At 37.7% G+C, this 12,520-nt stretch overlaps 1 protein-coding gene across 1 annotated transcript in view; it reads right to left on the bottom strand.

Moving 5' to 3' along the window:
• Positions 1-1,623, bottom strand: part of SLC44A1 (solute carrier family 44 member 1) — a 53,824-nt gene extending 52,201 nt beyond the window's left edge. Inside the window, exons 1-2 of the mRNA XM_018085881.2 lie at positions 1,612-1,623; positions 1,427-1,516 (exon numbers count right to left, since the gene is read on the bottom strand). Coding sequence (XP_017941370.1) covers positions 1,427-1,516; positions 1,612-1,623 — 102 coding nt within the window. The remainder of the gene's footprint in view (positions 1-1,426; positions 1,517-1,611) is intronic.
• Between the last annotated feature and the right edge of the window lie 10,897 nt (positions 1,624-12,520).

Here is a 12,520-nt window from a genome sequence, read left to right as displayed (position 1 = left end):
AGGGCAAAGTGATCAAAAGGCTCACTAGTCATAATAATTCAAGCTAATTTCCAGCACTCACTTTTAATTTCTCAGATCCCCTACTATTCTGTAAAGGACATACTAGCGTGCATTTTACGTACAATAGTCCTCAGGTTCTTGGCTGGTTCAAGAATTTTTGTCCTTACACACAGGCAAATCATACAACCCTTCCTCTATCAAAGCTAATTCACAAGTGTGCAGTGATGTCCTCCTGGCTTGTCATAGCACCTGACCCTTCAAATGAAGTCCCCTAGAACAGTAACTAACAAGGTATGTGACCCAATAGGATAATTGCTCTGTATATCATATTGCTTAGACAGGAAAATTTGGGACACTCATGCATAGCAGACCTAATTATTATTGGGGGAACAGGTATGTATGCATGAATAATCAGGGAACCTGAAGCCAGGAAAAAATCAAACACAAAAGAGAGAGCTACTTGTTTCAGGAAGTACTGTGCTTTTTGCAATTTTAAGATAGCCACATTACAGTGACACTGTAATTCATATGATTTTAAATAATCGTTTTAATTTTTGCATTTGAAGCACAGCCGTTGACAAACACCCTGGGGAAAGTAGAATAAATTTTTCAGTGGAATTATTCCAAACACCAGAGACCAAGGGACAGTAGAAAAGAAAGCTGACAGCATCTAAGTCCCAAACCCCTAAGGACTACTGCTTGTAACATAGCAGTACAAGAAAGAAACAGACATTCTCTGTTTAAGAAGAATGGCATGAAGCAAAACAAGATGAAAAGAAGTGTATTGCTAGTTTTCACTAATCTGCAGCTCTTGGAGGTCTGTTTTTTTAACATCAAGTCTAGAGGGTTGTGAGGCTGACCTGAGAAAGGTGATGGCTTCATCACACAGGACAGAGCTGGTATAACTTTGAAAGAAAGATTTTACCACTAGTAATATGGCTGTTAACAGTAGCTGCTTCTACTAAGCATCCAAGAAAAAAAAAGGCAACAAAAAACAAACAAACCAAAAAACCCAAACAAACCAACCCCCCAAAAAGCAGTCAACTCTTTGATATTCAGGATCTTTGTTTCTCACAAAAAGTTTACTGTCATTCATAAAACTGTTCACCAGATTCAAAGCTATCACTTCTGGGACATCCATCCCCATAAGAAACATGACTCAAGTGATACATCTTCATGGTGTAAATCACTTACCAAAGAAACTGGAGGGGAAGAGAAGCTGAAGAAAGAATTGGCACAAACAATAAATTATGGATCCCTACCAAGGACATACTACCCGTTTCTGTTCTACAGCCAGTGGTTCTCATGCAAATATACCCTGACTTTTCCCAGTGATGAAGTTACTGAAGGGTTTGAAAATTCCTTTCTTCTGAATGCAAACTCTTTAACTATATAACATTTACAGAATTATCTGAGTTTTACTCACCATTCCTATGCAGAAGAGGATGAATAAGAGCAGCCATGGTACATCTGTGCAGCTGTGGTCCTCCAGAGGCTTCCACTCTCGCTTGGAGCTCTTGTGTGAGAAGAGAGAGATGAGGTTAACAACACTTTAATTGTCTGCTCACAATAGAAAAAGGCAGAAAATTATTCTATGGGGCATTAACATACCACAGGAGCCATCCTTAAGCTCTGAGGTAGCTGAAGCAGCTTGGTCAAAAGATTTAAAGAGTAAGGCTCATGTAAGACTTCAAAAGAAGTGCTTCCACGGGAAGCTAGATCAACAAATATTATTTATCCAGAAAACAGGTAATTTATCCAGGAATTTACAAATATTTATCCACAAACTAGGTTATTTTCACTTGACTTTTTATTAATATAAAACAGAAATTAATGGCATGAAATTGACAATATCTCTTTATTTCAGTCTTCCCCAGCTACCTTTCAGTAATCTGATTTCCAAGAAGGATAAAATGTTAAACTTTCCAAAAGCCCCTAAGTTTTCAAACACTATTGGCAGGTTTAGCAATTACAGTGCATGTAGAAAGGAGGCAATAAATTGCTCTTTAAGGAACAGTTCTCTACCTACCACAAAGCAGCCGAGCTTAACATCTCAGTGAAGAAATCCCTAGCCTATATTGCGATGGTGCCAGGAAGGAAAGTTGTGCACTTAAAGGTTGAAATACTCAAAGATGGAGGCTCTACTGCAAAGTATAAAGAGGCAGTTGTAAGCAATTCAAATAGTTTGCTGCTCGTGAGGTAAAAGTTCTCAAGTGTGCATACATTGCTAAGATAATTAAAGTCTGTTAAAAAGAGTCATCTAGGCAAAAAGGTTCCAGGAAAAGAATAAGCATTAGCTGTAGTTCAAATCTAAGCATATCAGAATTTGTTTATTACAACAAAAACATTGATTATAGATGAGCTTTTTCAATTGGCTCCCAAATACTAAGTCTTCAGATATTACTCCTGAGACCCCAAAAATGCACACATTTTTAATCCTTGAGGAAGAAAAGGAGATTGATACAGCGAGAATACAAAACAGTTCTCTCTAGGGACAGAGCAAAGGGGGCAATCTATTCAGATTTTTTTTTTTTCTCTCAAGACTCTGAAGCATCTTCAGGATTTTGCTAACAAGGTAGCGAACATCAGTACTCAATTAAACCAAAATGGCTGGATGAAATATCAACATCTCTACTATGTATTTTGCAGATTTTTAATCAAAAAAAGCAATAGTGTGCAATGTACATAATATAAGCAAGGTCATTTTTTCATATTCATGACTTTGGCTTTTGTTATTACGCAAGCACAAAGCAAACACTTTTCAAATACTACTATTAGAAAGCTACAAACTGTGTAAATACAAATTAAATTCTGCATGCATCATGCTTCAAAAACACACAGTTTTCTAAGTCGTCTGACTTTGCATTAGGGAATTCCATGTTACTTTTGCAATATTTTATTAAGGAAGTTCCACTTACAGATATGATAAATATAATTTTAATTCAAACTATGCAAAGTTACTATGAGCTCTGAACAGTCCAGCTTCTTTAGATTTTACTCAACAATCAGTAGTGAAAGGTGCTAAAAGGTCATAATATGCACCCTACTACCCCCATTCAAAAAAACTGTCTTCTGATCCTGGCAGTTTACACTTAGCACTAACACACGATTCAAATTTAACATTTACAACATGATTGTGACATTTATGTTGTTATAATTAGCATAATGATAATTGCAGAAAATACATAAGGCTTCATGCTTCCTGTTCCTAAATTCCCTCCAAGAACTCCAGATTCTTCAGAAATTTACTTTTATTTACAAACAGCAGAGACAAATTTCACCTATAGCTGTGGTCTTAAAAGTAAACTGCCCTTGGCAAAGGAGGGAGCAATAGAATGCTTTGCAGACTGTGTTCTGTTTGTTTTGTTGGGGTTTTTTTTATCCTCTCTGTACCACCTGCAAACAAAATCTTTTAATAGGATTTTTTAAAGCCTCTGGAATAGCTCTGGCAAGGATTTAGGTTGTCTGACTAGTCACATTTACCATAAGTAACAGTTACCATAAGTAATCCATTTTATTTACTAAGTGGACTGCAATTTATACGTTAAAAAGAAACCTGAAATGCCATGACATAGCACATAGTTAGAAGGTTACACAGGGAAATTAATTCTGAATCCCTAGCCCTTACTGTGCTACAAAACATAACTAAAAAAAAAATAAAAAATAAACCAACCCACCAAGAACAAAAAAAAAAGGCAGGAAGGTATTTTAAACAAAGAGTAGTCTTGGAGGGAACTCAAAAGGCACTAGATACTTACTAACTTTCAATTTAACCACCTAGCATAGTAAAAACGTATGAAATTAAACACGTTTTAAAACAACACCCATCTTCAGTAGCCTGTCTAATCTTTCTTCTCTCCAGTCCTTGCTACAACCCAAGCTAGCTGAGCTAGCTGCCATTATCTATCTGCTATTTTCTTCTCAGTTGCTTCCTTGTATTCTGGATTCCTACTGAATCTTCTTCCTTAGCTTCACAGTCCTTTATTCTTGTCTTTGACTTTGGTATCTATGTCTCTCTACTGACTGCTTCCTGTCCACTCTACACCCTCAGGCATTTACTCAGACTGTGATATTCATGCTTTGGCAACACTAATTGTTAATCTATGGCCAACATAAGGTTTAACAAATGCTGTTTGTTCTGCAGTCTGCAAACTATGCTTTATCTCTGCGATAACTGAAGTACCATATCATGTCAGCAGACATGCTTTGCCTGAAACCCTAATTCAGCACTTCTACTGATTTTAGCCTTTCTTCCAGATGGATTAAGAGCCTACAGTATTTGCTTATGCATGAAAGATAAATAACCTAGAGAAGAAAAAAAGAATTTTTTTGAAATTATTTGATTCATTTAAAGTTTTCTCTTCAAATAGGGCTTTCATAATTTATGCTATGCTCCCTAAGAATATTCTTGCCATTAACAAAGATCAGGTCAATCTGTACTGACATGAAAGCACAGAGAATCAGGAGCATTATCAGTGAAAAGTGGGAAGCCTGCAAAAGAGTCTTTCTCTCCAAGACAAACTTTCAGGTTGGCAACAATTTTCCTGACCATAACAGCTTTTCTGTGGTGATTTTATGAGTTATTTACTTAAGAACCCAAATGAGTGTGTTCAGAAGTTTACGTCCGTCCATTTTTCACAAGACTTAGCAAACCCAAAACCAAATCAGAACCCCTTGGTGCAGCAGTTTTACAATCACGTCTTAATATTCCACATAGAAAGCTGGATGCCTACAGTTAGGTTTTTCTCTTGCAGAAGATGAAATAGGAAGAATGCCAGCAGACTAGCCTCTGGCTTTTCTAGCTGAATTCAGAGCTACGCAGTCTCAAGACAGCAAGTACTTGCATGCAAACGCAAAATAGAAAGAGATTATTTTCTTGCTATTTGTTGCATTTCCCGTCGGTCCAAAAAAATATAGAAACCCCTCCTCCAGATTTCTTTTTCCAAAACTAGTGTAGCCAAAACCGGTGGTTGCCACTTGCACTGTTAACTGCAACAGCAGTACATTTACGGTGCCATACAACACTCGCCTGCCCTAACCAGAGTGTAACACACATAAGAGCACAAGGAAGTGTGAAAACACAGCATGTCACCAGGGGACTACAGAAACAAGGAGCTACAGTTTATTTTAAACGCAAAATGCCTCATGCAGTGTAAAATTTGGGAGTGATGTGACTGAAGCAAGAAGCCTATTAAATGACATCTGCAGCACTATATAAACGGATAATCAAGCAGTGTGTAAGTAGCAAAGATGTGAACAAGGTAAGGATAAAGATGGAATTTGCCATCAACTGAGGATGTTGCAACACCATGATTAAAGCAGCAGAGAGAAAAAGTCTCGGTGATCAGATGACATGTTTCAAGAAGAAGAAAATGAAGGTACTAGTGAGGCAGGTGGGCTGAATTAAGGGCAACCCAGTGAGTAACTAGCATGAGTAACAACCACTAGATGAAAAGAAGTTGCAGCAAGAGGCTATACTCTAGGCTTCAGTTAAGCTAGTGAGCATAAACTAGGAGCTGGAGAGTACAGGACTATTCCAATTTGCATATGAACATCCAGGTTGTAATAATAAAGTCACAGCTTCATTCAATTAGTTGAGGACAAAAAAAACCAAAACCAAACCAGAACAAACAAATACAGCCTTCACATTTTTCAGCCCAAACCAATTCTCTTAAGAGACCTAGGATGAAGAATATCCAATCAAAACCCTACAGAAAGGTTCACTAGTCAAAAGTCCAGAGAAGACAAAATTTAAAGCAATGTCCACAGGCAGCAAAGCCAAGTGGTGTTATACTTTGGGAAACACCATGATAGCTACATGAGCTGTGCCATTCTGGCTAAAGACGAGGCTCTCAAGTGCATGTGCTCTGAACTCCTGGAAGGTCCACAAATGGTCCAGGACAAATGGTTCATCACCCCTATTCATAAGTAATGCTACATAAAACCTTACATGCAGATGAAAAACAGTGACCCAATATTCTTCTACTTCAGCATTTGGTTTAAATCAGTTCCAGTCAAAATAGGAGAAAATAAGACAGAAAAGTTGATTTTTTTTTTTTAACAGAGATGCACACAAATAATTTTGACATTCTCTCTTAAGAAGCAACAAATTGCTTTGGTTTAGTTTTCTTTTTTCTTTCAACCTGGTTCTAACACAAAATGAAGATGCTGCAAAGCATCCACTTTTCCATTTGCAGGAACTGAGAATAAGTTTTCTTATTTTCCACACTTAGAAATGGCCACTTTCTTTCCACTGAACACTGAATGCAAGGTATGGCATTTTGATTCATCCATCTAAACAATCAGGCCTAGATTTACAAAGGTTTTTCAGATCAGGATATTCAAGCACTTCAGCATTTGACCCATCCTCCCCTTAGCAGCTCATACCGTCCTTTAAGGGTGTAACTTTTCACACCACTTGGGATTTCTGAAACTTCTGTTGATTCAACTGGTGGGTTTACAGGACTGCCAGACATAGAACCTGTGTATGCAAACTTCACCACTGCTTTCACCATTTATATTCATTCATTTTTTGACCTTTCCTAGAGGTTGGGGGGAAAAAAAAAAAATTCATTGCCTACTCTCTCCTCAACAATGCACACTGATTTTGTAATCAGTTCAGGTCCTTAGTTTCCATTCTATACTACATCAACCTTCCAATTTTTTAACATCTCAATCACGACACCAACCGCACAATCATTGAAAGACTTCCTCCCTGCTATAATCTACAAAATTTAATGAAGTTTAAAACGCATCTTCCTTTCATGGAACAGTTGTATTAGGCTGTCAAACACTGGTGTGCACAAATACCTGAACTCCCATTTGTTCCTCAAAACGGTGTTTGTCTGTGACCATTCTTTTAAGTGGAATATAGTTTATTAAGTTTTTAAGCACAGAACCCAGCTAATAACCAAACTGACAGTTTTAAAAGCCATGGAACTAGCTGGGATTGACTTCCTTTGGTCTTTCTGACTAGTATAATGAGATCCTCTGATATCTAACAAAGAGAAAGTTCTGATCATAGTTCTTCATGCAGTGGAGACAATTCCTGGTATTTTTTTTTTCTTTCTTCTCATTCAGGTTTTCTGATATTTAAGAGTACCTGAGTTTTTGTCAAGAGACCCTTCCTCAGCAGCAATAGTTTGACCACAGTCTTACATTAAGCTTAAAGGAACGTGACAGGACCTTTGCATCATCACTGCTGCATTAGCTGTCACTGCCAAGGTAGCTCAGCTGAATCAATAATTTTCAAAATTATTATTTTGGGGCGTGGGGGAAGAGCCATTAATTTTCTGAAGGAAAATTGTAACTGTGTACCATTACACAGATTGTGCAATCTGTGCTAAAGATAGTGGTAAAAAAAGTAGTTTAAATCACTACAAGTAATTATATAAGTTAAGTTTTCACATAGCTTTAATTAATTTCACGGTTTTTTTACAGAGTGACTGTAAAAAAATTTGGAATATTCACTTCTACAATTTCTAATAAGTTTCAGTAATGATAAGAAGATACTGAAAATTTTGGGTTGTAAATATTTCATGTTTCTTTAAGTGAAAAGATATTTTTTGTCGTACTTCTAAAAATCTTCAGGGATATTACTACCAATGTTCAAAGTTAGGATAATTTGTTATAAACCCCCATTCTAAGAACCACATTAATCTAACTACACCCTCTGTTTGTTTTTTTATCACCTTGATGTTACATCTGGACTTAGAGTTCATACAGCTGTACTTCAATATAGGAGAGTAAATAGAAATAACTGCTGTTTGTTTATTTAAATCAAGAACTCAGAAATTATTGTGTAGTACCTATCTATCTACATAGGAAACAAACAGTCTCAGTGTGCACACAGCATTAATAAACAGCCCTTAGAGGCAAAAAAGGATTTTCATCCTGTCCAGGATCTTTTGCAGAAGCTGCACAGAGTCCTCCAGCCTCCACCTTTCCTAGGATGCAGACTGATGCTGATAAAGTGCCAAGACTCAACTGATAAGTAACGTTCAGTTTATTCCAATAGCAGAGTGATTACATAATACATAAATTTTACACGTACATTGCAGGTTTGACCCTTCAAAGTTGGAGGGTCCATCTGCGATACTGCGCGTGCCACAAAAGGACACGTAAGGGCATGACTCCCCAGAAAATGGGCAAGCCAGGTTAAAAGGATGATGAGCAAGAAGTCATCCAGTTCAGAAGTTGTCCTGCAAGCTATGTTTAAAACTGCATCTTCACGTGCTGTTGAAACATACCCACACTGAAAAAAAAAGAAAATAAAAAGAAAAAGAAAAACACACACAGTTCTTGAAACATTTATTAGTGTTTCCCAATGAGTAGGAAATGATTCTTTACTCATTTTATATATCTTTACAAGCTAAAGAACAGTACTGACCTTTACCAGTAAGCATTTCACCTATCAATAAGAGAAGTCACAACTTAGTAGTTTACCAAACTGTTTCCAACACAAGAATGTACTTCTCCAGGTTTAACAGAGAACATGGCATCTTTCTGCACAAGACACGGAACACTTTTCTACACTATTCAGCTGTTTAAAATAACAACTAGCAGCAACTCTGTATTGTCCTAATGAAACTTCTTCCACCTCTGAACAGATCTTAATCTTAGAGCCTAAAGAGAAAGAGGAAATGAGTCCTGACCCCAAGCATTAACAGTTTAGGATGTTTTCAGAACTCTCCAACCTGAGGCCTAAAACAAAGATATGCCCTCTAGTCCAAAGCAGAAGCCATTTTGACACAGAATCATAAAATCTGCTGAGTTGGAAGGGACCCACCACGACCACAGACTCCAACTCCTGGGCCTCCACAGGGCACTCCAAGAATCACACCATGTGCCTGAGAGTGTTGTCAAAATGCTTCTTGAAGCCAGACAGGCTTGGTGCTGTGACCACTTCCTTGGGGAGCGTGTTCCAGACACCAAATGAAGTTATCCATTCCTCTTCCATCATTACAAATGTCAAACTGCAGTGAATAAGATGACTTGTAGGCTGCATCTGACCACTACAAAGTGGTCAAAACATACATGATACCAATTATAGATGTAGACTAAAGTGTGTCTCACTATAAACACAAATTAGTCACTACTTCATGAGCATTTCTCTGCATCTACAGCCAACTTAGTAGGTACTGACTGATCTAAACAAGTGTGTAAAATGTCAGAATATAAAATTAAAATCTAGCAAGTTGTTTCACATTTTCAAACAAAAGCATTAGCTATTAAACCTGTTAGATACACTGCACAAAGGAATTCATATTGAGAGGGAGAGAAAAGACATGGACATTTTCTAACATCCTCAGAAGTAAACAGAGTCTAGAGTCCCTGACAATGCTAACATGAAGGTCTATGTTTGTCAGCTCTAAAGAGCATTAAGTCCATGATTATTCTATGATCTTCTGTTATTTTGAAGACTGTAAAGTAGTTCTCTATGTAAAATTTTCATGTGGTGAATGCACTGTTTTAAGTGTCCAGAACAAACTCTTGAAGCACCAAAACTACAATCAGCTCATGACTTGACCAAACATGTCACATTTTTACAGAAAACCCCCAGTTTACTTCACCATGAAGTCTAAGAACACTGTGCACAGTTGACTCAGTTAAAAATGTTCACCACTATGCACAGACTTCCTGTGTGTGACTTACAGGCATTCAGATAAGGTACCCAACAGCAGTTTACAGCACTTATTATCATGAGTTCAGATGATCTCTCAGGTTTGCAATAAAACTGATTTATTACGCGGCAAATTACTATTACACCTCCATTACTAGAGCAGGAACACACACCGGCAAACACAAACTTTTACTCCACTGAACTATACCAGTTCCCTGGAAGAATGAACTACATTGTATCAATAAAAATATCTCCATAAGCACACCAAAAGAATGGTTAGTGTAGCCTAGGCCTGGATCTACCTCTGCGGAAGAACAGTATTACTGCTCCTACCCCAAAGAGGCTGCTAATGATTGAATTCTCCTCGGAGACAGGGGCTCGAGTTGCCCCAGACTTACAAAAGTGAAGCAATGTCTCCCACTTCCAGGCACAAGAGAGGTTGTCACTGTAATACTGTCACAGCTGAGGTGGCAGTCATCTCTAGAAAGAAGCCCAAACACATGTGGGCAATTCCAAAATGGACTGCATAACAGGACACACAAATCACAGTGGAGTCTAACATCCTGGGGTTTTTTTCCTTTTTTTTTTTTTTTTAATTCCTGCTTTGACCTCACTACAAAAACCTGTATTTTTCAATTTACTGCACGGCAGACACCAGTGACACTTCAGACTAAGAGCCATATAACAGTACTTTACATATAGGCACCCACATCCCTATTTTCCTAATGACTCCACATTCATCACTTGTCCTCCAATGCCCTGACCACTGAAAAGATGCATCTGCTCTTTTTAGGTATGAAACTCAAAGGTCCTGCTAGGAAAAGTTTTCTGATGGTATAATACTGCTTTAAAGTTATCCACCAAAGGGTGATGAGTTTATACTTTGCTTCCCTTGAGACAAAGAATACCACCAATTCACTGTGCCCACATATGCTACTTCATGAACATTCTCAGACGCCACAAACAGTATTTATAAGTTTTTAACACAATGTCAACAAAACTGAGATCCCATAGGACATCATATTATTGATGATGCAATATGAAGATGTTTACCCTGCAAACTCCTATGCGGAGACTCCACTCTCGAATATGACGTGTTGTATATAATCTTCCACTCATCTTGACAGTCAACTCATATTAAACATTGCTTCAAAACTCCTTTATTACACGCTTCCACCTCAGTCAACAATTTAAATATTTATCTTGAAGCATAACACAGCTGATTAAATACAGAGCTGATCAGCACACCTGCTGAGGTTTTGAAGTTTAGAAATCAGGCCATCTGCAGATAAAAGCCCAGTTTTTAACTCTCTAAGTCTTTAATTATTGTTTCTTTTCTTCATAACCCATTGTTAAGTACTTATTTGAAGGCAGCAATAAATAAGGACACTTTATAAATATCACAGAAATATTTTTCAGGGGACTAAAATATTAATTTCAATGCATTTTTGGTACTTCCATGGTTCTTAATAATTAATAAAAATCAGTCATGCAAACAAAAACAAAATAACAACAAGAAAAACAAACAAACAAAAAACCAAACAAAACCAAAAGCACAAAACATTTCACTTCTGAAGACACTTTGCACATACCAAGTTACTTAATCACATTAGAACTTCCTGCTTGTATATCAACTGGTTTCACAGAATCTCAAATTTTATTCCTTCCATGCCCTGCAAGTCCCAAATTATAAAACATTTTCAAACTTTGGACTAGTAAAACATTGCCCAACTACAATGCACACTTTGCTTCCGAATGTCTTAGCTTTATCACATGATATTAACACACCCCCCCCCAAAAAACACAAACAAACAAACAAACAAACAAACATAAAACCACAGCAGAAGTCCCCAATTACTGGTCTCTGCATGAAATGTGGATTCCAGATGAAGAACGCTCCATGGAAAATGCTGCCCCTGGTTTTTTGCACTCTCTTCACGTGAATTCAAGACCGAAGACATCGCAGCTCACCAAGAGCTCATGGCCTGCACAGCACTGCTGTGAAAAATAACAACGTTGCTACTCGCTAGGGGAATTCACAGCAGTTTGCTACATATTCCTCCAAAATGTATCCTACATTCAAATGGGTTTGCCAAAGTGAAAATCACGGCTGCTTAAATACCAAGTCCTGACTTACAGGTCCAAAATTCTAGCATAATAAGAAAACAAACAAACAAACAAACAAACCACTCAGGATTGCAACACGAGGGCAGTGCTTGAGGACATTGAAAGTATTAGATTAACAAGAACCAACGCTAAAAAATCTCTGACTTAAGGAAGAAAGAGCGGGAGGAGAATGGAAAGCGAAATAATGTGTTAAGCCCTTAGTTTATTACATAAGCATACGCCCTTATAAGTAGGCAATAATTTTTCAGTCTTTCATAGCAAACTAGGGGGAGTCTGTCAAAGCATTCCCAGGAGATGGTTATCATGACCTTGAACGAAGTACTTAAAGGGGTTTCCTGTTTTGTTTCTGCAGATCTGTATACAACATTCATTCTCTTCCTCAGTCAAACAGTATCTGGAGAGCAGCAAGAGTGGTTTCAATTTAAAACAAAAACACAACAGGCCAGTGCTCGTTTCTGCTGCAATCAGCAGCTTAACTACCCGGCATTAATTAAGAGCAGGCACATTGTATATTACGTTGTGAGGCACAAGTCACCGTGTTCTGCTCGCCATGACTCTCCACCAGAGTCTAGCAATATTACTGGTTTAAACAGTGACAGCTAGGAACTACCACGTAAAAATGCAGCATGGAACCTCAGCTCTCTGACATACAAGCAGTCATCTCCTACTCTTGCAGTGCAATGCACAATGGGGTGTTGAAATCGTGTAAAAGCACTGAAAACTAATCTTTGGGCTATAAAGCTGAATTTCTAAACGAAGATGACACTTCTC

Source organism: Manacus vitellinus, unplaced genomic scaffold (genome assembly GCF_001715985.3).
Source record: "Manacus vitellinus isolate BGI_N305 unplaced genomic scaffold, ASM171598v3 scaffold_9_pilon, whole genome shotgun sequence".
Taxonomy (NCBI): domain Eukaryota; kingdom Metazoa; phylum Chordata; class Aves; order Passeriformes; family Pipridae; genus Manacus; species Manacus vitellinus.
The sequence above is the reverse complement of the archived record's forward strand: the minus strand, read 5'-3'. Positions and strand labels throughout refer to the sequence as shown.